Source organism: Excalfactoria chinensis, chromosome 26 (genome assembly GCF_039878825.1).
Source record: "Excalfactoria chinensis isolate bCotChi1 chromosome 26, bCotChi1.hap2, whole genome shotgun sequence".
Classification (NCBI taxonomy): domain Eukaryota; kingdom Metazoa; phylum Chordata; class Aves; order Galliformes; family Phasianidae; genus Excalfactoria; species Excalfactoria chinensis.
Window position 1 is genome coordinate 1,632,234 of NC_092850.1, and position 24,437 is coordinate 1,656,670.

The window sequence follows — 24,437 nt, forward strand, 5'->3', positions numbered from 1 at the left end:
GCTGGAAGGGTCGAAGAAGCGCCCGGCTCGCTCAGCCCGGCCCGCTGCGGCCCACAGCCCGTTTGTCCCGACGCTCTCGGTCTTAACGGAGGGCTCTAACTGCGCCGCTCTGTGCTCTGAGCTCCGGGCCTTTCTCTTCCAGATCCCGGCGGCCGCACGTTCATTGCTGCCCCGCGGAGCCGGAGCTGACCCCGCAGACACTGAGGACGTCGCATCCCTCCCTGCGCTCCGGGCTCCGCGCTGCTCCGACCCCGGGCTGCGCTGCGAGGTGGAGCGGAGCGTTGGCAGGTGCTGAAGTTCCCTCGGGCCGCTCCGAGCACCGGCTGCTGCTTTGCTCACCTTCCTTCGGGCGCAGCCACAACTTAAAGGCCAAACGCCGAAGAGGTTTCCTCGATAGATAAATAAGGAACAGAATGTGCAGCCATCAATGTGGAGCTCCCCGAAATGCAGCTCCCGAGGGCTGACAGGCTGCTTGTTTCCTCCCTCCTGGTTGCAGTGCTGAGGGACTCACCTAGGAAGCACAACTGGGGTTTCCCTCCCCTTGGTCACTGATAAGCTCTGCACATCACGGCTGACCCCAGCCTTCGTTTCCCTGCCCCACACACATCATTGTGCCCATAGACTTCACGTTCCTTTCCTTGCCGTCCCATCACAAACACGTCGCCGCCTTCCAGGCCATTCCTGCTGCGCTCCATCCTCCGCTGCTGGCTTCTGACCAGAGCTGCTTGTCTGAGCAGGGACATTCCTGCCCATCAGCTCAGCCCTGCCTCTGTTTTCCAGCAGCCCGGCAGGGTGTGGGATCGTGGGATCCTCGTGGTTTTCTGTGGCTCCTTCAGTTCTGCACGAAGAACTAAACGAGCCGGATTTCCCCACAGATGGGTGACCCCACACTCAGCAGTGGGGCTGATGTTAGATGATCACCGTGGTCCTTCTCAGCCCAGGCCGTTCTATGATCCTGTGATCTTCGTGGCTCCCATTTGCAGCAGTTAAGAGAGGGAGCTCCCAACCCTTGCAAAGGAAATTCTGCCACAGGAGCCATCGGGTTGTGAGCACACCTTGACATCTCAAAGTCCCTTTTTCCTTCCTGGCCCCATTTCTTACATGTTCCACGTGAAGGGAGCGGAGCAGGGACAGCCCAGCAGCATTTTGCTGCTCAATCACTGGCTTAATTGAGGGAAAACTGCATGGCTTAAGAAAAAGCAGCTTGCAAACAGAGCAGGAGGATTCTCCCTCCATGGCAGAACGCAGACAGGCACACAGCACCTGCAGCTCCTCTGGCACAACCTGGGGCCGTTCCCTCTCGTCCCAACACACCCGGTTCAGTGCTGCCATCTCCTCCCAGTGCCGGTATTTCCTCCACTGAAAGGTTCAGATCGCGATGCTACAGCTCACACCTCTCAGCAGAGCTTAGAGCTGCTCCCGGCTACAGATCCCCTCCCTTTCCCTCCCCCGGGGCGACATTTTCTGTCGGGGCAGCGGAAGGGAAACGCAGCCCGGCCTTTGGCTGCAGCTCATCTCCCAAACCGGTTGTGATCCCGCATCCCGACCCCGCGTCCCGCACAGCCCCACCCGCCCTGCGGTAACGGGCCCGGAAACCGCCGCCGGTCGGGGCGGGACCGAAACCGAGAGCGAGACCGGGAGGAGCGGGGAGACGGAACCGGCAGAGGGCAGCAGAGCTGCGCCCGCGGTCCGAGCCTGTGCTGCAAAGGGGCAGCATCCATAGAACGCAGCTGGGATGGATGGCAAGCAGGGCCTGGGGAGCAGCATCCCCGTTACAGCACCGGGATGGACGGATGGATGGATGGCATCCAGGGCATGGGGGGCAGAATTCCATCACAGTGCAGTGAAGGGGCAGCGTTCCCTTCTCACAGCTGTGGTGGGTGGCACCCAGAGCCCCAGGGAGCAGAATTCCAGCCACAGAGCTGGGACCGATGGCATCCAGGGCATGGGGGGCAGCATCCAGGGCATGGGGGGCAGCATCCCCATCACAGCGCTGCAGAAGGACAGCGTGCAGGCCCGGGGGAGCAGCAGCAGCTCACATCGCCCTGGAACAGGTCACAGCCCTTCCCCCAGCTGCCATGCCGGCCCCCTGCCCTTTACACCGCATTAACCAGGACCCCTCCATCAGCTCCGCCATCCCCTTCCTTGCACTCCCGGCTCTCAAAGCACCTCCCAGGAGGCCATGAGCCAGCCTTACCTATCTGCAAGGCCTCTTCCTGCATCCCGAGCTCTGCAAGCAGTGCTGCCACGCAGGTGCCAGATGTTTCAGCATCTCCCCCCTCCCCAAATTCTCTTTGCAAGCTGTTCAGTCTCCCATCACAAGGAGACGCCACCGGGAGGCTTGGAGCTCTCTAGGAAGATGAGGGAAAAGTGCCCACATCAAACCCACAGCTGCTGACAGCCGGTGCTGATTCGGTTTTGCATCCGTGCCTTTTGTAGGTGGGTAAATCAGGAGAACAAACCTCATTTCCCCGTTTTCCCCTTTCATCTCCGAGATCCCAAAGCACATCATTGAATTGCGCTCAGCCTGCACACGCCTTCCGTAAATAAAGGCCTGATGAATGAGCACAGCTGCTGCAGCGTTCGCAGCAGCTCCTCGGGCACAATCTCCTCGTGCAATCAATCCAGCCCCGTGCTTCGGGGTTTTGTCATCAGTTGAGGGCAGGAAGAAATGCTCTCCCTACCTGGAACGCGGCGCTGCTGAAGCAGCCGAGTGGAGGAAGGCACTTCAGGATGTGGAAATCCATCTTCTGTACGCGCAAGGCTGCTGCAAATGTCCATCTGTTGGCTCTCAGTGAGCACTGATCCCACACGTGGGCAGCTGTGGGGTCTGCATGGAGCTTATCTGACCTTGCTGGAGCTCAGAGCTGTTGCAAAGCTTGTTTGGGAGCAGCGATTCCAGGCCACGTGCTTCCTCCTCACACCTCAGCTGCAAAAGGCCTTTTCCTGCGAGGAGTGTGAAGCTTTCCTTGCAGCTCTGCTGCTAAAAAGGATGCTAATTACCCCTAATCGTTCTGCAGCGAAAACAGAGGGCACGGCAGCCACCTCGAGGCACGGAGCCTGGTTATTCCAGACTGACTGCGATCAGAAGGGATGGCACGGGGTAGAAACGTTGCACCAAATTCAGGAGTCCTGCCTGCACTGAGGCTCAGCTTCGAGCACCACCACTAAATGGGAGAGCGGGGAGGTGGGGATGAGGAGCTGCTGGGGGTGTCGGGTTGAGGAGTGGTCCCGAAGGGCAAAGAAGCAAGAAGGATTCCTTGTCTCAGGGCCTGAACGGCTGCTGGGCCTCCCCCTTCATTGCAGGTGGAAGAGACTTCCCCTTTTTCTTCCTCCCAGGATAAAAGTGAGCTCTTAGAACCGGCGTGATTTTCACCTTGTGTCCAGACAAGAAAGCATCTTCGGAGCCTCTCTCCATGTCGGAGTGGGATGAAACGTCTGATTGACTTTCAAAAGCTCCCTGTTAAACTGATTCATTTCTGGCAGCTTTCTTACATGGGTTCACATGGGGCTCTCAGAACCCCCCCCCCCCCCCCTCCCATGCCCCAAAGAGCCCCTTCCTGCCTGCAGGACCCCCTGCATGCCGCCCTCCTCCACGTGCTGCTCCACCACCATCCCCAGCCATGCTGACACACGCAGCCCCGCTGCTCAGGCAAGGTTATAATCCTCTCTTTTCAGAGGCAGACACACGGGCCAGCTGGAGGCAGCCCATTAAAGTGCCATTTACTGGGCACAAGCGAATTTGTGTTCCCCAGGACTGGGATTTGCCAAGCTTATACCATAAATCAGAGCGTTTCCTGGAAGAAAGTAAGGAGAGAAGAAGAAGAAGAAGAAAAAAAATGTGCTAAAATGGAACATTTTGTAGCCAAGGTGGAAGCCAAGAAAGGAACGTTTCAGTTTTGGCTCGGAAGGGAGCAGCAGGATGTTGGTGTGGGGCAGGAGGGCTGAGATGCTCCTTCCCTTCACCTGCATGAGGGGTCAGCACCTTCAGTGCAGGGAAGCGGAGCATCACGTGGGATGGAGGATGCAGGAGCTTCGTTTCTGGGCTCATACAACGTGTGCAATGCAGGAATGAGATCTGCTCCAAGAGCTCCCCACGCACACGGAGGGGTTTCCAACCATAAGGAGGGCAGCAATAAAAGGGGATCGCAGCACCCGTCCGCTCCGGGGTGACGGCCCACCCCGTTTCCCAAGCCGATCCCTCGGGGACACAGAGCCCGCCTGCTCTATTAATAATCCTTGGCAGGAAGCTGTCACAGATTTCACTAATATGGAGATGTCGGAGGGAAAAAAGCTACCGCCCAACGTGCAGGAGCTGTCACAATAACTCAGCTGCTATATTGTTCCCTTTAAAAATAAATAGCACAACAGGCCCGGCCTTCCTTGCTGGAGCCGTGACGTGTGGGGCTTTATTTTGCAGCAGAAAATGCACCCAGTTTGAAAGGCAGGCAGAGAGCAGCAGCCGAAATCGAGGCCGGATCCCTGTGCACACAGCAGCCCTGCCCATCACTCCTTGTTTGTGCCATGCAGGGATCCAACAGCCTTGCTCTGCTCGCTGGAGCACTGCAGCCTCTGCCCGTGGATGGGGCTCTGCTGAGGTGCTGCTCTGGGCACGGTTTCTTCCAGCAAAGGAGAGCAGAGAAGAGGCAATGCTTTGCTGCGGGCATTGCAAGTCAAAAACTGAACCCTGCATTGCAATGGTGGGGTCTGCACTGTGATGGTGAGCTTTGCACTGTCATACTGGGCCATGCAATGTGATGGTGAGCCCCGTATTGCAATGGTGAGCCCCACACTGTGATGGTGAGCCCCGTATTGCAAAGGTGAGCCCCACACTGCGATGGTGAGCTCCACATTGTGATGGTGAGCTCCACACTGCCGGGGGTCTCAGCTCTTACAGCATCACATCAAGAGCCATAAGGAATAGGTGAACAAGGAACACCAAGGGCAGACGTGCCTGGCCCATCTGGTGGCCTCCATTGATGGCATCGTTGGACAAAGGAAGGGCAGCTCAAGCAGCCAGGCTGCAGTTGTGCAAGGCCTTTGCACGGCCCCACGCTGCACCCATTTCTCTAATGAGAGAGGTGGGCTTTAAGGGTGGGCTGTTTGGTGGGTAAGGAAGTGGTTGGGTGGTCACAGCTGGGGGGCTGTGGTCGTGGTGCTCCTACAGACCCCCCTGGGCTGTACCTATAGGGGGGCAGAGGGCAGGGAAGGGACTGTCCCATCCGCTCAGCCCTTGTGAGGCCCCACCTGCAGTGATGCATCCAGGTCTGAGCCCCCAGCACAGGAGGGTTGTGGGAGTGGGAGCAGAAGATGCTCCGAGCACCAGAGAACCTCTGCTATGGAGGCTGATGGAGCTGGGGGTGTTTGGCTGCGGGGAGACCTCACTGCAGCCCTCCAGTACTTGGGGGGGGGGGGGCTTACAGGGAGGAGGGGGAGTGACTTTTACCTGCCTGATAGCAATAGGGTGAGGGGGAGAACTGGATGTCCTTTAAGGCCGACCCCACTCTAAGCCTTTCTCGCACCCCACGACAGGTGCGGGGCTCTCCATCCCAGGGCGGACCCCAGACCCAGGGAGGGTCCCACGGAGCGGGGTCCGACCGCCGGAGCGGCACCGGGTCCGGGGAGGGTTGGGGGGGTGGGAGGGCAGAGCATCACGGCCGGGGGGTAGGAAGGATTAAGGGGGGGGGGGGGGGAGCAGCCGAGCGCCCCGCACCGCCCGGATCGCGGCGGGGGCGGAGACGGCCGTGGGCCCGCCCGGCCCGGGGAGGCGGCGGCGGGGCGGCAGGTGGTGCCGAGCAGCCGCAGGACGGAGCGGATCGCAGCCGCCATTAGACAATAGGCGGCGGCTCGGGGCAGAGCGGCGCGGGGCGGCCGCGGGGCCGGGCCCGGCGCGGACAAAGGCGGAGGGGGAAAGAACGGAACGGAGCGGAGCGGGGCGCGGGGAGCGCTGCGGGCGGTGGGCCGGGCTGCAGCCTGACATGATGTTTCCACAAAGCCGACACTCGGTACGGCGGCACCGGGAGGAAGGAAGGAAGGAAGGAGGGAGGGAAGGAGGGAAGGACGGGGGGGAGCACCGAGAGCCGCCCCCTCCCCGCCCGCAGCCACCGGGAACCGGAGCGGGGGGGGCGGGTGACCTTGGGCGGCGGCGGTCCCGGTGGCGGCGGGCTCCGGTGGGGGGGCGGGCAGGGCTGCGGGCCCCCCGTTGGGTGTGCAGCGCTGTGTGTGTTGTTCAAGGGCTCCTCTCACCTGCCGCAGCAGCTCAAGTTCACCACCTCCGACTCGTGCGACCGCATCAAGGACGAGTTCCAGCTCCTGCAGGCCCAGTACCACAGGTACGTGCCGGTACCGCCTCCGGGAACCACCCCGAGCATCCCGGGGGGGTCCGCGGTGCGCCCGGAGCCGGGATCCTCCGCTTCGGCATCGCTTCCCTGCACGGAGCGGGACGCAGCGTGGCCCGTCGGTGGCCAAACGATGGGCTCCGTGCAGCAGAGCGCTCTGCCCTCCCCTCCCAGCACGGGCTTCCCCCCAGGCACAGCCTTCCCAGGCCGGTGTCACCTCCAGGTCCCACCTGGAGGATCGCAGTGAGCATCCCAAGGGGGGATAGGGATGGTGTGCACCCATTGCTGCCTTCCTTTCCTTTGGCCGTGCAGTTCGGCCCAGCGTTGGCCAAAAGCTGCAATCCAGGCAGGGGAATGCTCTGCCTGCTGGCCAAAAGATGGGAGTCTGGAAGGAGAACGCTCTTCCTCCCCCCCCCCACCCCAAGCCAGGTCTTCCCCCAATGCACGGCTCAGCCAGCACTGTCTGTGTGCGGCTCTTCCAGCCCTCCATCCCCGTGCAGCTCTTCCAGCCCTCCCGCCTCTCCCTGGGAGTTTTCCTCCCCTCTCCCTGCTGGCTGCCATTCTTGGCTCACGAATGCTGCAGGGAGCACTTAAAGCCAAATGCTTCCGCTTTTCCGCCTGCGGAATGGCTTCTGCTGACCCAAAAGCTGGCTGCCGATGGGCTCTCTTGCTGTTTGCTTTCTAGCTGCACGCATGCATCAAACCATTGCTCCGTGTGTTGCCCTTTCCCTATTGCTCCCACCACCCCGGGCTCCGCATCGTGCAGCGTTGTGGCCCCCCCTTGCAGGACCCGATCTGCTCGCAGAGCAGCAGGTTTGGTGGAGGTGAAGCTGTTTCTTGTTTGAAACATAAAACCAGCACATGCTGCTTGCAGCTGCCGGGCTGGGGAGCTGCACAGAGCACAACGAGCAGCACGTTTGCTCTTAAGGGTGCAAAGAACCCAAAGGAAAGGGGGAAAAACCATCATTCCGGAGGCTTGCGCTGCACCTGGGCTTCCCCAGAATAGGAGGATCTGGTCGCTGTGCTGAGCTGCACCGGGGCACACAGCAGGCTGGGATGGACCCCGTGGGATGCGACCCGCTGCCCTCCTGCTTCTCTCACCGCTTTCTGCCTTTGCAGCTTGAAGTTGGAATGCGACAAACTCGCCAGTGAGAAATCGGAGATGCAGCGTCACTACGTCATGGTGAGGAGCTGCTGGGGCAGCGTGTGGGTGGGGAGCAGGTGCTGCTGCTGCTGCTGGGTTTGTGCAAACAGCTCCTTGTGCTCTGCACCGTGTGTGTGTGTGTGTGTGTGCTGGGTCGGTGGGGTTCTGAAGTTGCTGAGCTGCTGGGATGGCCAGGAGGAATCTGCCAAGAGAGAGCTGTGTCTTTATGGGGTGCTGTACTGCCCATAAGGGGCTGCTTCCTGCTGGTGCTGCCCAGGTGGAAAAACAGCAACCCAGGAGCCTTCCCGTCCTGCTGTGTCTGTGGGTCGGGTCCCCAAGCCTGGCACATCCAGCTCTGAGCTGCTGGCTGTGTGTGTGGAGGAGCCCGCTGCTCAGTTCTGCCCCTTCCTCACCACTGACTGCTCACGGTGCAGCATGGCTGGATGCTCACGGTGCAGTGTGGATGGATGCTCACGGTGCAGTGTGGATGCTCACAGTGCAGCGTGGATGGATGCTCGCAGTGCAGTGTGGATGCTCACACATCCACAGCTGGAGGCCGGGTGGTCATTTTTTAACCATTCCTCCCAGCAGAATGGGTGATCTCAGCACCGCAGGGTCCTGCTCAGCGTGCAGGGAGCTGCTGTCTGTGTGCAAAGCTTGAGCAAACTTGGAGGGCTCAGGAATCGACTTTCCCTGCCAATAACTTGCACTGGAGCTGCCTGTTGCTGGTGTGTGTGATGGGGGTGGGTTTTTTTTTGCGTGTGTGTTTCCTGCAGCTCCTTCCCAACCAGCTGGAGCTGAATGCAGCTGGAGCCCAGGGCTGAGCCCTTCCATTTGCTGCCGGAGCAGCCACGTGGGCGTTAGGAGATGGGCCAGGCGCAGCAAACAGAGCCGGGCTGTGCCTCGTCCCAGCAGTGTCTGCAGAGCACTGGGCTCTCCCTGTGATGCCAGGGCTCTGCGAAGGTGCTGAGTGGGCTCTGGGGTTATTTGAGGTCCCAGCTGGGCTGGGGGCAGCAGGAAGGCACGATGGGGGGGTTTCTTTGCCTGCTGGAGTCCTGATTCTGTCTGTTTTCTTCCCCACTCCGCAGTATTACGAGATGTCCTACGGGCTGAATATTGAGATGCACAAACAGGTATTGGGGGGGGGGGGGGTGGGAGCGAGCTGCCTGCTGTGCCCTCTGTCCCTTCAGTGGCATTTCAGGATGTCTTGTGGGATCTCCAGCTCTGGCATTGGGGAGGACCTTGGTGTTTTTTCCACCCCTCGACCTTATAAAAACATCTTTTCATGCAGGGAGGAAAGAAAAAATAATCATTGTTGCCATGAGCTGCTTTTCCAAACCCTTCTGGAAATGGGGACCCAGCTGGGGGAGCTCTGGCTCTGAGCTGGGTGGTGGAGGGTGACCCCATCCCTTCCCCAATGGATGTAGTCAGTGCTGAGGAGGAGTGCTCTGCTGTAGCCTGGCTGAGTTTGTTCCCTTTGCTGGTGGTTCAGCTGCTCAGGATCTGCAGTGGTTAATTACCTGCTGTTAACAACGTGAGCTCCTTGAGCTCTCGGTCCCGGTTATGTGTCCCAGCTCAGCTCAAAGCCTCTTAGTGCTGTTCTGCTCCCTTCAAACGCACCCAGAGCCTCGGATCCCATCACCCTGGGAGGGAAATCCTTTGGCCAAGCTGCAGGACTTGAGCCGTGGCTCCTCCCTGCCATCTCCCAGCCCATGGCAGTGCTTACCTAAACTTTGGTGCTGCGGGTCCCCTCACACCATTCCTCTCTTGTTTGTTTGTTGTTGTTTATTTTTCCTTCCCCTCTCCAGGCTGAAATTGTCAAGAGGCTCAATGGGATTTGTGCGCAGGTTCTGCCCTACCTTTCACAGGAGGTAACTGCCAAACCACTCAGCTTGGAGGCTCCTATAAGCAGCCCTGGGATGCTCATGCCCTGATTCCTCCCCACTTATGCCTGCTCCGTGCAGGACGAGCCCTTCAGGAGAGGTTGGAGCCCACAGCCCGGCCCCCAGGCCATGCTGGGACTGGCGGGTCAGTCTGTCTGTCCATCCCCTTTGTGGGGCAGCTGCAGACAAACTGGACTCTGTTCTCACCCCATTCCCGTGACTCCCAGCTGCTTCTGGCCGGGTTCAGGCAGTGCTGGATGGCTGAGCATTAAGAACTACCTCCATATGGCTCCTGGAGACCAGGTTCCTCTGCCTCATTCATTAATGTGGCTGATGGGCTCCTCCCGCTCCCCTGAGAAATTAATTGGGAGGGCTCAGGGGAGGGGGGAGCTGCTGAAGCTCCCTCAGTGTGATGTCTGTCTGTCTGTCTGTCCATCCTTGTGCTGCCCCTCAGGCTGAGCCCCGCAGTGACTGTTTGGGGGGTGGGGGCTGTGTTTTGGGGCCTGGATAAGCTGGGGGGTGGGGGGCAGGTAGGCCATGCTGTTGCTGCCCGCCTGCTCTGGGGGAAGGCAAAGTGGCTTTCTGAGCAGATCAGAGGTGGCTGATAACTAAGCCCCAGCTAAACCCTTTGCTTCTTAATGCGACACGTTCCCCCTCCCCAGCCCTGTCCTTCTGCCAAGATGGAAGGACACGCTGCTGGCAGCAGTGAGGTGGTCAGGGCTGATGCTGGGAGACCTCGTGCTCTCACAGGGCAAACCCAGCCGTATTTTTGTGAGCACTCAGCCCCCCCGCTCCTTTTCCTCTCAATATCTGGAGCCGTGTGTGGCTCATCCACAGCAGCACCTTCCAGGTTGAAGCCTGGTGTGTGTCCCGGGGCCTGGGGAGCTGCCCAAGAGCTTCTGATTTTGGGGGGCTTCATTTGCTTTTGCTCTTTGGGGGGGTCTGATGCTGTGTCAGGGCAGGAGGTGCCGCCCACCTTGGGGTGAGCACAGTCAGTGGGTCCGTGTGGCCACAAGGATGGAGCAGGATGGAGGATGTGTGCGCTGCGTCCCTGTTCTCCTTCCTTCTTTAAGCCTGAAATGACCCCAAATTCTTTTCTTCCCCACCTCAGCACCAGCAGCAAGTCCTGGGAGCCATTGAACGAGCCAAGCAGGTGACGGCACCGGAGCTGAACTCCATCATCCGCGTACGTGGTGCATGTTTCAGGTTGGGTGTGGGGGGGGATGGGGTCCGTGCCTGCATTGGCGGAGCTGGAGGTGTGTGCCCGGTGGGCTGGGCTGGGCTGTGGGTGCTGGGACGGCCCTGCTGGTTCTGCCCAGGCTTGCTGGCGTTGCTTGGCTTTACAAGGCAGTGCCGGGCTCCGTCCCACGGAGCGTAAAAGGAGAGAGGCTTTGGTTTGGGGCAGGAGCTGCAGCAGCTCTTTGCTGTGAAAACACCATCTGTTCCCAGTCAAGGCTGAGAGGGGTTTAACCGCATCCTCGGAGCGTGCCAGCAGCCGAGTGCTGGGGGCTGCGTTCCACGAGGGACGAGCCGCCGAGTGCTGGGGGGCTGCCAGGGCCGGGGGCTCCGTGGGTGCTCCCTGAGGGGGCGGCCGGGCCTTTGGGGCTGGGGGAGGGGGCTGAGGTGCCCCGGCAATGACAGCTGCCCCCTCCCGCCCCCCGCCCGCCCCTCGTTCCCTACAGCAGCAGCTCCAAGCTCACCAGCTCTCGCAGCTCCAAGCCCTGGCGCTGCCTCTGACTCCGCTGCCCGTGGGGCTGCAGCCCCCATCCCTCCCCGCCGTCAGCGCCGGCTCCGGCCTCCTCTCGCTCTCGGCCCTGGGCTCCCAGGCACACCTGGCCAAGGAGGACAAGAACGGCCACGACGGGGACGCCCACCAAGACGACGATGGGGAGAAATCAGATTAGAGTGAAGGGGTCGGGGCTGCTGGGGGTGGGGGGGGGGGAGGGGGTCCGTGCCAGATGCAGCACCCGCAGGCTGCTGTGTGCCCCCCCGCACCCACCCTGGCCGTTCTGGGGACACCCGCTGCTCCCCCCCGGTATTTAACGACCACCCTCAATCCGACCGGTTTCTGCACAACCCCCCACCCCAACGACCCCCCCCCTCCCACCCCCCACCCCTCTCTCCGGCTCCTCGCTGTTCTGCATGTCTCTGTTTTTAACCAGTCCCGCAGCAAAGCGCCGCCGTTCCACGTGTGTCCAGCCGGGTTTTCTCGGGGGGTTCCCTGCTGCCAGCTCCCCTTGGCAGAACAACACGCTGCTGGGGGGGCCGGGAGCCTGGGGGGGGGGGGGCTGAGGGGCATTTGGGTGCCTGGGAGCCCCCCCGGCCCCCTCCCCGCTCCCCCCTGTAGAGGATACAGCAGCTTTCTCTGTTCTTATCTCCGTGCGCTAGCGTGTCTTGGAAAGAAATAACGATACAAAGAATGGAACGACGACAAGAGAAGAATGAAGCTAAATAATAATCTGGTGTTTGTATATAGTCCTTTAGACAGATCTCGTTTTGCTTTTTGTGTTTAATCACTTGACCTGTACTAAGAGGAACTGAAAATGCTGTATCAAGGACGTACAAGCTGTGCCTTTCAAATAAAGAAATAAGAAGGTTGGTTAAGACGGTGACGCCGCTGCCTGGTTTCTTGCTTAGAGATGCTGCCCTGGGGGGCTGTGGGGGCCCTTTGGGACGGCATGGCCCCCCCATCGCCCCGGGGCTGGGATAGAATTGGCTCTTAATAATTAGAGGTGTCCTCTGGTTATCGAGCCTGCCCTGCACTGATCACAGCTCCCTCCGGTATCTCCCAGACCAGCTGGAGTGGGAGAATTTGCTTCCCCTGGGGAGGGGGGCTGAGGGGCTGCAGAGATTGGGCTGAGCAGCCAAAGGTTTGGGGGGTGGTGTATGGGCTCTGGGTGGGAGCCTGAGCCTCAGTGGGGTTAATGGGGCCGGTGGGTTACAGGGTGATGGGGGGTACCCAGCCTTGGGGTGGGTTACGAGGCCTGCAGTCTCTGATGGGTTATGGGGTCCTGGCCTTGGGTAGACTGTAGGGCTGGCAGTCCCATGTGGGCCTTGATGGGGTTACAGGGCCTGCAGCCTATGGCAGGTTATAGGGCCTTGGAGGGCTACAGGACCTGCCGTCTATGCTGGGCTGTGAGGCTCCGGGTGGGATCCCCGTGCGAAAGGGCAGCGCGGCTGGGCCGGGGATGCCGCCGGTGGCTCCAAGTCTCTCTCGCTCCGTAAGAGCCGCTGAAAGCCCCGCTGGGAGCGGCTGGATGCGGGCAGGGCCGGGGCTTTTCAAGCGCTTTCACCTCGAGGTCAGCGGTTCAGCCTCAGCCCGGGGGCAGGGAGCGCCGTAAGTGGATGTTATTGCTGATGGATGAGCGAGGGGAGGAGGGGGGGGGGAGAAATCGGGCTGGGGCGTTTTCAGGGCCGGAGACTTCAGAGGAACAGACGGCCCCGTTGTTAGAGCTAATTAGCGGCTTCGGTTCGGTGGGCAAAGGGTCGAACAAACCACGAGGCTGCCGGCTGAGCATCCCCGGCTGCCGGCGGGCAGTGAGCCGCTCCCGGCCGGGCTGCTGGCACTTCCTCGCTCCCCGCGGGAGGCTGAGCTGCTTCAAAGCACACGGACGGAGCTTTAGACCCTCCAAACCCCCCCGCACCTCCCGGCAGATGCTGCACCTCGTGCTCAGCTCCCGGCTGTGCACTCAAGGCGTTCCTCCGGGCAACCCCCCCCAATTCCCTGCACTGATCTCCCCATTCCTTCGGGGAACCTTCCCAGAGCTGGGCTCAAATCTGACCAAAGAACCGAACGAGGAGGGTTAGATGCTCAGAATCCCGGTAGCTGCAAACAGGAGGAAGAAGCCGCGCTGTGTCCGGACGGGCAGATCTGCCTCCTCAGCTCCCATTGCAGGGCTGTCAGCCCGTCCTGCCCTGGCAGGGGATGTTGGAGGCAACGCGGGGTCCCCAAAGTGCTGCTGCTGATTGAAGAGCTGCTCCTGGCAGCCAAACCGCTCCTGAGGATGTGGGACCGGAGTGGGATGAGCCGTGCGGGCAGGGAGGCTGCGAGCCAGCCCTGCTGGCACTGAGCTGCTTGGAACGGCTCCATAGAGCTGCGGCTTGTCGGGGGGGACACACAGGGAGCACAGGGGGCACAGGGGGCACACAGGGGGCACAGGGGGCACAGGGAGCCCATTCCCTGCCCACAGAGCCTCCAGCCCCGACCCGCCATCCATTCCTGCCCGCAGCACTTGTTGGCTCCCCGCTGTGTCTCATTGCTCCCCCGGCCACCCGCCTGTCACTGGAGCGGTGACAAAATGGCATCTTTCCTGCACGGCGAGGTGAGCGGCTGCCAGTTCCCGGCTGGGTCAGGCAGGTTCCCTCGCTTTATCTCTCGCCATCCCCCGTGGTTCGGGGATCGCCTCCATCGCTTCCCCCCTCCCGGCTCCCAACCTCTTCATTTCTCAGCACGGCTTTGCTCGGAACAATGGCACAAGCCCATGAGCCAGGCGTGCTCTGCAGCGCGGAGCGGGGCGTCCTTCCCAATTCATCACTAATGCAGGAACGCCGAACCCTTCCTGGCTGCAGCAGCGCCGGATAAAAGCTACAAGAGGCATCAATAATTAAAGAGCACTCAGAGCCGGTAAGTGCAAACAGGAGCCAACGTGAGGGTGGGAGGCAGCGCCAGCAATGGGGGCTGTCAGCAATGGGGGCTGCCAGCAATGGGGGCTGTCAGCAATGGGGGCTGTCAGCTGCTGGGCGCTCCCACGGCCCCCCGTGTCCCCCCAGCCCCACACCCCATTATCCCCAATGGCTGCGCCCCCATCACGTCTTTTAACCCGTTGGCTGCCGGTCCCCGCCCCGCCCCCACCCGCGGCTCCGGCTGCTGTGCGGGCACTGGGGGGGGATGGGGGGGTTCGGGGGGGGCTGTTGGGGGGTTTGGGGGGGGCTGGGGGGGTCATTGGGGGGGATGGGGGGGATGGGGGGGTTGATGGGGGGTTATTGGGGGGTTATTGGGGGGGGTCTGTTCCTCCGCCGCCCCACGTTACTTTGAGTGGCAGCCGCAAGGTCTGCTGGGCCGCCGTTCCGCCCCCCGTCCCGCTCCACGTGCGGCCGGTTCCGCCCCGCTCCGTCCGCTCCCTGCGCGGTTCTTGGTGTCGGTTCGGTCCGGTCGGTTCGGTTCGGTTCGGGCCTACAACTCCCATCGGCCCCCGCCTCGCGATTGGTCGGAACGTCACGAACCCATGTGGGAGCGGAGCGCGCTGATTGGCCGGCGCTCTCCGGGCGGCAGCGAATAGCGGGCGCGGTCCCCGCCGCGGCGGGTCGTGTGGCCGCTTAAGGTGGAACGGCGCTCGGGGCTCCCGCGGGCTCCGCTCCGGGCCGGCGCCACCTTAAATCGTTCCCCGCCACCTTAAATCATTCCCCGCCACCGCCGCCCCGTGGCGCGCCCCTACCGGGCTGTCCCCGTGGGGACCCCGCGGTCCCCCCCGGCCCCGTGTCCCCCCGCCGGATCGGACCCGCGGCGCCGCCGGGATGTTCCCGCAGGGGCGGCACCCGGTGAGTAGCGCCGGTTTCCGTCCGTCCCGTTCTCCCGGTGCTGCTGACGGCGCCGTTCGCTCCCCGCAGCCCGGACAGCCCGTCAAGTTCTCGGTGCTGGAGATCTGCGAGCGGATCAAGGAGGAGTTCCAGCTGCTGCAGGCGCGGTACCACAGGTGGGGGGGGTCCGGAGTGCGGGGTACCGGTCGGGATGCCCGCATCCCCTTCCCCCCCATCCCCGTCCGTGGGCCGAGCCGGGCGTAGCGGACGGCGCTGACCCCGCTGTGGGTTTCGGTTCCTCCCCCCGGCTCCGCTCCGCTCCGCAGCCTGAAGCTGGAGTGCGAGAAGCTGCTGAGCGAGAAGACCGAGATGCAGCGGCATTATGTCATGGTGAGCCCCCCCCGAGCGGCCCCGGCGGGACGAACCCCAACCCCTCCCCCCTCCCCGACCCCAATTCCGCCCCCTCCCCACCTCGGGACCCTGCGTGAAGGGCTGGCGGTGAGGTGGGTGTCGATGCCCTGGAGCCGGGCCGTGACTTTGGCTCTTATTTATTCCCATTTATTTGGTCTCTTGGCCCCCCCTCCTGCCCCCTGGGTGGGTGCTGGGAGCCCCCCCGGAGCCGTGGGGCTGATGGGCCTCTCTGGGTTGAGGAGGGGGAAGGACGTGATGGGGGTGGGAGCGTCGTTCCTTCTCATTCTGTACCTCTATGAGACTCTCTTTATCCCATCCAAAAATAGTGCGGTCCCGGGCGGCCCCCACCCCTGGGTGACACGGCCCCGTCTGGGTGGGAGCTGAGTTGGGACCCACAGCAGCGAGCAGTGAATGGGGCAGCAGCTCCCGACGTGGGCGTGCTGTGATCTCTTTGCAGTACTACGAGATGTCCTACGGGCTGAACATCGAGATGCACAAACAGGTGAGCGGGGTGGGACGGCACCTCCTGCATCATCCCCACATCCCTCAGGGCTCCTGCGATGGGCAGCTGTGGGGCTGAGCGGACACCCCACCACCCCAAAGGTCCCCAAGGAGCAGCGGGAGCCGCAGCCCGCAGGCAGACGGCTTGTCTTCCTTTTATCCCTTCTTGTCTTTTCCTTTTTTCCTCTCTCTCCCCTTTTCCCGAACGCAGAGCAGTGTTTTCACCCTTCCCCGCTTCCCCTTTTGTTCCAGCTTTAATTTGCTTTCCCTCTTCAGATTTATCAATCCAGTCATCGCGGGCTCTCAGCCAGGGAAATTAGTTTGGACCTCTGCCTGACAAAGTGGCAAGTCAACTGCCATCCTCCTCCAGCTGGCTCAGCCCCTCTGCCTTTGCTCCTTTTGTTAGCAGGGGAACCTGGAGGAGCCCCCAGCACAGCCCCACGTGCTCCCCTAAGCCCAGCGTGGCTGAGGACCGTCCCCATGGGGTGACCGATGGGTGCTGTGGGTCAGCCCCGGCTCTGGGTGATTGTGGGGTGTCTGGAGCCGATGGGGGGGTTGAGGTGGAGGTGGGGGGCTGTGTGGCTTCCTGCCTTTGCGTGGGGAGGGAGCACCAGGTGCTGCTGGGATGGGGGGCAGAGCCACGGGGCTGATTCCCACCTCCTCTAACAGGCAGAGATTGTCAAGAGGCTGAGTGCCATCTGCGCCCAGATTGTGCCTTTCCTGACGCAGGAGGTGAGTGGGGGGATGTGCTGGGAAAGGGCACAGCGGGGCCGTGCTGAGCAGAGGAGGGGGCCGGGGGGAGGGAGCGGGGCTGGGGGGGTGGGAGAGGTTTGGAGCACTGCTGACCGCCCGCTCTCAGCACCAGCAGCAGGTCCTGCAGGCGGTGGAGCGGGCCAAGCAGGTCACCATGGCAGAGCTCAACAGCATCGTTGGGGTGAGTCGTGCTGTGCAGCAGTGGGGATGGGGGGGTGGGTCTTCATTGCTTGGTGAGCCCAGCCCCAGGCTCCAGCAGGGGGTTTATTGCTGGGTGGTGGTCACAGAGCCCCCCCCATCTGACTGCTCCTTCCACCTGGCATCTCATCCCATTACACCTTGCATCGCTGCCTCCTCCTCACATTGAGGACCGTTTGCTTTCTCTCTTCCAGCAGCAGCAGCTGCAGCACCTCTCCCATCAGCCCCCCCAGCTGCCGCTGACCCCCCACCCCTCTGGTGTGCACAGCCTGCCCGGGGGGGCTGCGGGGCTGCTGGCCCTCTCGGGGGCACTGATGGCACAGACACAGCTGGCGGCCAAGGAGGAGAAAGCAGCGCAGGAGAGCAGAGGTGAGGGATGGAGAACAGCTGCATTAACCCTCGTGGTGCTGACCCACGTCCCAGGCAGGTTGGGGGCAGCCCTGCTGCCTGCTCTGCATGCTGCCAGCTCATTAAACAGCAGCTCTGCCGGGCTGCCTGCTTTTGGCTGAGGGGGTGGCCGTCCTGCAGCCACAGCTCCCAAGAGCACGGGCTGCATGTGTGGCTGTGCCCCCCCCCGGGCACCACACTGACAGCCCCTTTCTCTTCCCTGCTGACCTGCCTGTCCTGCTTCAGAGCGCAGCCCCAGCCGGGTAAGTGGTGCCCGGGGGGCGTGGGGGGCACAGAAGCTGTGTGGGGTGGGGGGTGCTTTGCTGCAGCTGTGGGATGGATCGTCTGCTTTGCAATGGGGCAGCCGCCCCCAGGGATGGCCCTGTTGGATCAGGGCGGGTGGTTTGGGGCTGACAAGGTGGGGATGTGGAAGCGTGGCTGGGAGGGGATGGGTGAGGGGGGGGCGCAGGGCTGGCTGCCTTTCCTCACACCTCCTGCTGTCTGCTCAGAGCGGGTCGGCATCTCCTGCAGAGAGTCCTGATGGGGAGATGGGGCTGAAGCGGAGCCAGGAGGAGAAGGAGCTGCCTGGGCACTATGTGAGCTGGGGGCTGTTTGGGGGCAGGAATCCTGCAAGGAAACGTGTTGAGATCCCACAGAGCTGGAGTGCTGCCCGTGGGGTCTGCCAGGAGGGCCGTGCAGCTTCTAACAGCCCTGACCGAAACCTTCTGCATCTCTCCCATGGTGCAGGACAGCGATGGGGACAAGAGTGACTACAACCTGGTGGTGGATGAGGTGAGCCCGGGCTGCCCGCAGGGTGCCAGGCTCTGCACTCAGCCTCTTTCTTCCCCCCTTCCTGCTGCTTCCCAAGGAAATCCAGGCAGGAACCTCAGCTGGGATTTCTGCGGAGAGCAGCACGTTAAAAACTGCTCAGTGGTGTAATTGTGGTGATCAAAATCACAGCCCTAATTGAATGCTTAGAGGAGAGCGAGAGCTGACGGGCGGCCTCGCCTCTGAATCCTTCCCCTCCAGCCCGGAGGGGCTGCAGTTCCTGCCCCACAAAGACCTTTCTTTCCTCCTTAGGACCCCCCCTCGGAGCCCAGCAGCCCTGGCAGCCGCCCCCCCTCGGCCCGGGATGTCCCTCAGAGCCCGAGCTCCAGCCGGAGCAGCACGCCGCGCCGACGGAAGGAGCCGGGGCTGGTAAAGGCTGTGGGGGCAGGAGATGGGGAGGATGTGCAGGTTCATTCCGTTCCATCTTGGCTGCCTGCAGGATCCCCCGGAGCTGCTCTGAGCGATCCGTTTGCTTTCGAGTTTTGGGTTTATTTCCTTTCTAGTTTGTTCCCTCCCCTCCAAACACCGGCCCCCATTTCTCAGATTGAAACATCAGCCTTGGGTTGGGGAGGGGCTGCCTTTATCACCCCCCCCAGCCACCACGGGGACCTGCAGCCATTCGTCCTGCCTGGCCCCGGGGTCAGGAACCGGCTGTGGGCGCAGGGAGATGCTGCTCCCCGGGACAATCGGATTAGAGCAGACAAAGCGCCCTGAGCAATCTGCCAGCACAGCACGCAGCTTTGCTCTGTTATTAATTTCTTTCCCCCCCCCCCCTTTTTCCTTTTTGCTGGTGTCGACAAAATCCCCGGGGCAGAAAAAAGAGGAAGAAAGAGGGAGAGGCCGGGAGGGAAATACAAAGAGGACTGAACTGAAGCAGGAGTGGGGTGGGAGGGGGGCAGCGCTGGGCTGGGGCCCCTCGTGCAAAGGGGAGCACTGGGGAGCAGCAGAGCTGTGCCCGGTGAACCCCCCCCTACCTCGTGGCTTCCTTAGGGCTGTTCTGGATTCTGCTCCTCCTCTTTCTTGCAGCCCGACCCCCCCACGGCCGTGTCCTCCTCACCCCCCCCACCCCATGATGCCCTCACACCCGCCGTGGGGCCCAGCTCAGCCTCCCATCCCCAGCAGCCTGCAGCCAAGGACCCCCCCGGTGAGTGCCCAGGGATCCAATGTGGGCACCTCCAAAGTCACCGTGTGGGGGGATGATGGAGTGCTCAGGGATGGGGGGGGTTGGGGCCACAGAAGGGTTTGTGCCCATGTGGGCATGGCCAGGAGGGCAAGTTGAGGCCGAGCTGTGGGTGCTGGTCCTCTGGTCGGGCTGAGGGTGTAATGAAGGGAAGCTGTGGGCTGTGAGGGCTTGGGAAGAGCTTGGCTGTGGCTCAATGAAAGGGAGCAGAAGTGGTGGGAGGAGAGAAAACACCGGGGAGAGACCGAGACCAAAGGGAGATAGATAGGAAACCATTGCCTGGGCTGGGAAATAACAGAGGTTTATCAAAGAAGGATGTCAGTAACATCCCACAGCCCTGAGCAGCGCCGGGGCAGAACCAAAGGGCACTGCGGGATGGGGACCGGGCTGTATGGGGGCAACATGTGGGGGCAACATGTGGGGCCTGGGGCTGCTCCAGAGTGTTCTCCCCCCTGTCCCCACAGCTCTGCGCAGCCCCTCCGTCAGCGTCTCCAGCCCCTTCACCTCCCTGGCCCTGCTGCCCCACGCTGCCCTCAATGGAGAGCTGCCATCCTCTGTGTACGTCGGCCTCCCAGCACAGCTCAGCAGTGCTGCCTATGGGCGCTCACCCACGGTAAGTCAGCCGTGGGGTGGGCAGGACGCTCTGATGGTGCTTTTGGAGCTCATGGGGCTCCCATTGCTCTGCTCAGGTGGCTTTCGAGTCGCACCCTCACCTGAGAGCCCCAACAGTGCCACCATCCATCCACACCGTCCCCGTAGGGAAACCGTAAGTGGAGACGGAGGGATGGAAGGGACCTTGGGGGGGACGCAGCAGTGGCGGCTCCGTCACGCTCCGTCCCCTTTGGCAGCGCCTACTCCTTCCACGTCAGCGCCGACGGGCAGATGCAGCCGGTGCCGTTCCCCCCCGACGCCCTCCTGGGCTCTGGCATCCCCCGGCACGCGCGGCAGCTGCACAGCCTGGCCCACGGCGAGGTGGTCTGCGCCGTCACCATCAGCAACTCCACGCGCCACGTCTACACCGGGGGCAAAGGCTGCGTGAAGGTGTGGGACGTGGGGCAGCCGGGCACCAAGACGGCCGTGGCCCAGCTGGACTGCTTGGTACGCGGGGCCGGGAATGGCTGGGGGAGAGCAAGGAGGGGGTCCCGAATGGGACGGCACAGGGATGGGGTCGGGGACGTCCACACTGCCCAACACCGTGCAGCCCAAAGGTGGGGCTCCCTGCGCCCCCCCCGCCGTCCCGCTCCGCTGTCCTGGAGGGGCTGCATTGAAGGAAGGGGCTGCATTGAAGGAAGGGGCTGCATTGAAGGAAGGGGCTGCATTGAAGGAAGGGGCTGACGGGCTCCTCCCTGCGCCCCAGAACCGCGACAACTACATCCGCTCCTGCAAGCTGCTCCCCGACGGCCGCAGCCTGATTGTGGGGGGGGAGGCCAGCACCCTGTCCATCTGGGACCTGGAGGCCCCCACGCCCCGCATCAAGGCCGAGCTCACCTCCTCCGCCCCCGCCTGCTACGCCCTGGCCATCAGCCCCGACGCCAAAGTCTGCTTCTCCTGCTGCAGCGACGGCAACATCGTGGTGTGGGACCTGCAGAACCAGAGCCTGGTCCGGTGGGTGCCGCGTGGCGCCGCCGCAGCTGCGGAACCCCGTGTCCTCCTCCCCTCGTGCAGCGCTGACAGCCGCGCGCTTCCCATCTCTGTCCCTCTCCTCTCCCCCAGGCAGTTCCAAGGCCACACGGACGGTGCCAGCTGCATCGATATCTCCAACGACGGCACCAAGCTGTGGACGGGGGGGTTGGACAACACGGTGCGCTGCTGGGACCTGCGGGAGGGGCGGCAGCTGCAGCAGCACGACTTCAGCTCCCAGGTGAGAGCCGGGTCCCCCCCGACGTGTCCGACCCCCCCCCCCCCCCCCGCTGTCCCAGCGCTGCCCCGTCGCTGCCTGCCCCCTCCGCCCCCAGATCTTCTCCCTGGGGCACTGCCCGACGGGAGAGTGGCTGGCGGTGGGCATGGAGAGCAGCAACGTGGAGATCCTGCACGTCTCCAAACCCGACAAGTACCAGCTGCACCTCCACGAGAGCTGCGTCCTCTCCCTCAAGTTCGCCGCCTGCGGTAGGGCAGCGCCCGCTTCCTTTGGGCCGTTCCCTTTGGGGGGGGTCCCTGCAGCCCCCGACCCTCCGTGTCCCACACGGCTGCGTTGTCTCCTGCCGCAGGGAAGTGGTTTGTGAGCACGGGGAAGGACAACCTGCTCAACGCCTGGCGCACGCCCTACGGAGCCAGCATCTTCCAGGTGAGGGGCTGGGGGAGCTCAGAGCGGGGGCTGCTTTCACCCCTCACCCACACCCCCCTCACCGCCACCCTCCTTTCCTCCCAGTCCAAAGAATCTTCTTCAGTGCTGAGCTGTGACATCTCCATCAATGACAAATTCATTGTGACTGGCTCTGGTGACAAGAAGGCCACGGTGTATGAGGTGCTGTTCTGAGCTCCACACTGTCTCTGCTGCTCAGATACTTGGGGCCGAGCCCTTCCCAGCCTCAGGTTAAGCCTATATCCAGCCTGGCCCCACTGCTCCTTGAGCTGCTCCCTCCTGCTTCTCTTCCTGCAAGCTGCGGAGCAGGAGGTGCCGCTTTGTGCCCCCCTTCCTTTCTTAATGCTTGACGGACTGGGGCTGGTTGGGGTGGGGGATGTGGGATCCCCTCCATGCAGGGGGTGCAGGGCAGGGGCTGCTCTGTCTGTCTGTCCATGAGGGGCAGGAAGGTCAAAGCCTGGTATTGTTTCCCCCCCTGTTTTACTGCTGTTGATTCAATGGCACCAATTTGTTGCTGCAGCCCCGGCTGCGAATGATCAGTAAAGATGTATTTAATGGTGTGTTAAAATCCTTACTAATAAAAATACAAGGAAAAAGAGGTTGGGGAGGTGAGTGTGTGTGTGTGTGTGTGTGTGTGTGTGTGTGTGCTGGGGGGGCTGAGATCCTCCTGGCCACCATGGGGGGACGGGGAGGACCTTGATGTACACAATGTGGGGCTGGAGATGCCCTCTTTCCCCCATGGCTCCGTGCAAAGCAGCCCCCATCCCAACCTCCCCCCCGTCCTGCAATGCACCGCGCTGCCGTTGTGGTTTTATTATTAAATAAGCCCTGGGAGGTGCAGGGGGAGGGGGAGGAAGGAGCTCCCATCCTGCCCAACCCGGTGCTTGAACAACAACAAAATAAACCCCAGCAAAAAATGCCATTACAAAAGAAAGCCCCCTTGGCTCCCCCAGCCCCCGTTTAGAAACGAACCAACCAATAAGGAACCCAACGAGGAGCAAATCCCCAGGAAGGGCCCCGTGAGCAGCAGCTGCCTCCCAGCACTGCAGGATCCCCAGCGCCAACCGCCCCAGGCCTGGGCTGCTGCTCCTCCGTGCCGGAGTCCGTCTGTCCATCCCCGTGGCTGTGAGTCCATCAGCTCTCAGGGAACGGACCCCAAGGGTGGACGTCGCCTCCGTGGCTCTCAGTAAATGACTTCGTAGACCGTCGCTTTCTTGTCCCCGGAGCCGGTGACGATGAACTGATCGTCGGTGGAGACGTCGCAGCTGAGGACGGAGGAGGTTTCCTTGGACTGCAGAGATGGGGGAGGGCAGGGGGTGGGCGCCGGCACCCAGAGCAACAGGATGGGGGGGGCTGAGCAGAGCTGGGGGCTGCTGGGCTCACCTGGAAGATGCTGGCTCCGTAGGGCGTGCGCCAGGCGTTGAGCAGGTTGTCCTTCCCCGTGCTCACAAACCACTTCCCTGCGGCAGGAGACAACGCAGCCGTGTGGGACACGGAGGGTCGGGGGCTGCAGGGACCCCCCCAAAGGGAACGGCCCAAAGGAAGCGGGCGCTGCCCTACCGCAGGCGGCGAACTTGAGGGAGAGGACGCAGCTCTCGTGGAGGTGCAGCTGGTACTTGTCGGGTTTGGAGACGTGCAGGATCTCCACGTTGCTGCTCTCCATGCCCACCGCCAGCCACTCTCCCGTCGGGCAGTGCCCCAGGGAGAAGATCTGGGGGCGGAGGGGGCAGGCAGCGACGGGGCAGCGCTGGGACAGCGGGGGGGGGGGGGGGTCGGACACGTCGGGGGGGACCCGGCGCTCACCTGGGAGCTGAAGTCGTGCTGCTGCAGCTGCCGCCCCTCCCGCAGGTCCCAGCAGCGCACCGTGTTGTCCAACCCCCCCGTCCACAGCTTGGTGCCGTCGTTGGAGATATCGATGCAGCTGGCACCGTCCGTGTGGCCTTGGAACTGCCTGGGGGAGAGGAGAGGGACGGAGATGGGAAGCGCGCGGCTGTCAGCGCTGCACGAGGGGAGGAGGACACGGGGTTCCGCAGCTGCGGCGGCGCCACGCGGCACCCACCGGACCAGGCTCTGGTTCTGCAGGTCCCACACCACGATGTTGCCGTCGCTGCAGCAGGAGAAGCAGACTTTGGCGTCGGGGCTGATGGCCAGGGCGTAGCAGGCGGGGGCGGAGGAGGTGAGCTCGGCCTTGATGCGGGGCGTGGGGGCCGCCAGGTCCCAGATGGACAGGGTGCTGGCCTCCCCCCCCACAATCAGGCTGCGGCCGTCGGGGAGCAGCTTGCAGGAGCGGATGTAGTTGTCGCGGTTCTGGGGCGCAGGGAGGAGCCCGTCAGCCCCTTCCTTCAATGCAGCCCCTTCCTTCAATGCAGCCCCTTCCTTCAATGCAGCCCCTCCAGGACAGCGGAGCGGGACGGCGGGGGGGGCGCAGGGAGCCCCACCTTTGGGCTGCGTGGTGTGGGGCGGTGTGGACGTCCCCGACCCCATCCCTGTGCCGTCCCTTCCGGGACCCCCTCCTTGCTCTCCCCCAGCCATTCCTGGCCCCACGTACCAAGCAGTCCAGCTGGGCCACGGCCGTCTTGGTGCCCGGCTGCCCCACGTCCCACACCTTCACGCAGCCTTTGCCCCCGGTGTAGACGTGGCGCGTGGAGTTGCTGATGGTGACGGCGCAGACCACCTCGCCGTGGGCCAGGCTGTGCAGCTGCCGCGCGTGCCGGGGGATGCCGGAGCCCAGGAGGGCGTCGGGGGGGAACGGCACCGGCTGCATCTGCCCGTCGGCGCTGACGTGGAAGGAGTAGGCGCTGCCAAAGGGGACGGAGCGTGACGGAGCCGCGGGGACACAGTGGGGACAGCCAGCACCATTCGGAGCGGGGAGGGGACGGCCAGCACTGCCCCACTGAGGGCTGCCCCATTGCTGCATCCCCCCCAAGGCCCCACTTACGGTTTCCCCGACGTCCCCACTTGCATCCCAGCTGCCAGCCCCGCCACGCGCATGTGT

At 62.9% G+C, this 24,437-nt stretch overlaps 3 protein-coding genes and 1 long non-coding RNA gene across 10 annotated transcripts; 2 read left to right on the forward strand and 2 right to left on the reverse strand.

Moving 5' to 3' along the window:
- Positions 1–5,751: 5,751 nt before the first annotated feature.
- TLE5 (TLE family member 5, transcriptional modulator) lies at positions 5,752–11,977 on the forward strand. Of its 4 annotated transcripts, none has more exons than XM_072357357.1 (7): positions 5,752–6,005; positions 6,259–6,332; positions 7,458–7,521; positions 8,571–8,615; positions 9,291–9,353; positions 10,477–10,551; positions 11,048–11,977. In XM_072357357.1, exons 1-7 carry the CDS (start codon positions 5,979–5,981, stop codon positions 11,267–11,269), a joined length of 570 nt encoding a protein of 189 aa, XP_072213458.1. In that variant the 5' UTR covers positions 5,752–5,978; the 3' UTR covers positions 11,270–11,977. The 4 variants fall into 4 exon arrangements, with proteins under 4 accessions (XP_072213458.1, XP_072213456.1, XP_072213457.1 ...); XM_072357355.1 differs by having other exon boundaries at positions 5,753–6,005; positions 6,235–6,332; positions 11,051–11,977; XM_072357356.1 differs by having other exon boundaries at positions 5,753–6,005; positions 6,256–6,332.
- On the reverse strand, positions 11,310–14,573 carry LOC140262790 (uncharacterized). Its single transcript, XR_011905865.1, has 2 exons — positions 14,396–14,573; positions 11,310–13,950 (listed from the first exon to the last, which is right to left on the reverse strand). It is a non-coding gene; the product is annotated as an uncharacterized lncRNA (long non-coding RNA).
- Positions 13,851–22,013, forward strand: TLE2 (TLE family member 2, transcriptional corepressor). 4 transcript variants are annotated; one of them, XM_072357336.1, is made up of 20 exons: positions 13,851–13,989; positions 14,973–15,058; positions 15,209–15,272; positions 15,751–15,795; positions 16,464–16,526; positions 16,654–16,728; positions 16,940–17,114; positions 17,379–17,395; positions 17,642–17,728; positions 17,880–17,924; positions 18,213–18,329; positions 18,987–19,104; positions 19,605–19,753; positions 19,830–19,906; positions 19,989–20,238; positions 20,498–20,745; positions 20,854–21,001; positions 21,096–21,246; positions 21,348–21,424; positions 21,509–22,013. In XM_072357336.1, exons 3-20 carry the CDS (start codon positions 15,252–15,254, stop codon positions 21,614–21,616), a joined length of 1,971 nt encoding a protein of 656 aa, XP_072213437.1. In that variant the 5' UTR covers positions 13,851–13,989; positions 14,973–15,058; positions 15,209–15,251; the 3' UTR covers positions 21,617–22,013. The 4 variants fall into 4 exon arrangements, with proteins under 4 accessions (XP_072213437.1, XP_072213434.1, XP_072213436.1 ...); XM_072357333.1 differs by lacking the exon at positions 13,851–13,989 and adding an exon at positions 14,757–14,903; XM_072357335.1 differs by lacking the exon at positions 13,851–13,989 and adding an exon at positions 14,757–14,903 and having other exon boundaries at positions 20,010–20,238.
- A 228-nt stretch (positions 22,014–22,241) lies between these two features.
- On the reverse strand, positions 22,242–24,433 carry LOC140262779 (transducin-like enhancer protein 1). Its single transcript, XM_072357345.1, has 7 exons — positions 24,381–24,433; positions 23,991–24,240; positions 23,502–23,749; positions 23,246–23,393; positions 23,003–23,153; positions 22,826–22,902; positions 22,242–22,733 (listed from the first exon to the last, which is right to left on the reverse strand). The coding sequence occupies exons 1-7, from the start codon at positions 24,431–24,433 to the stop codon at positions 22,626–22,628; spliced, it is 1,035 nt and encodes a 344-aa protein (XP_072213446.1). The 3' UTR covers positions 22,242–22,625.
- Between the last annotated feature and the right edge of the window lie 4 nt (positions 24,434–24,437).

Coding starts and splice junctions, on each gene's coding strand:
- TLE2 (XM_072357333.1), top strand. CDS start 14,880: ATGTTCCCGCAGGGGCGGCACCCG. Junction 17,925..18,212: donor ACAACCTGGTGGTGGATGAG/GTGAGCCCGGGC, acceptor TTTCCTCCTTAG/GACCCCCCCTCGGAGCCCAG. Junction 21,002..21,095: donor AGCACGACTTCAGCTCCCAG/GTGAGAGCCGGG, acceptor CTCCGCCCCCAG/ATCTTCTCCCTGGGGCACTG.
- TLE5 (XM_072357354.1), top strand. CDS start 5,979: ATGATGTTTCCACAAAGCCGACACTCG. Junction 6,006..6,234: donor TTCCACAAAGCCGACACTCG/GTACGGCGGCAC, acceptor GTGTTGTTCAAG/GGCTCCTCTCACCTGCCGCA. Junction 10,552..11,047: donor AGCTGAACTCCATCATCCGC/GTACGTGGTGCA, acceptor CGTTCCCTACAG/CAGCAGCTCCAAGCTCACCA.
- LOC140262779 (XM_072357345.1), bottom strand. CDS start 24,433: ATGCGCGTGGCGGGGCTGGCAGCTGGGATGCAAGTGGGGACGTCGGGG. Junction 23,750..23,990: donor TGGCCCAGCTGGACTGCTTG/GTACGTGGGGCC, acceptor CCTGCGCCCCAG/AACCGCGACAACTACATCCG. Junction 23,394..23,501: donor CAGAACCAGAGCCTGGTCCG/GTGGGTGCCGCG, acceptor CCTCTCCCCCAG/GCAGTTCCAAGGCCACACGG.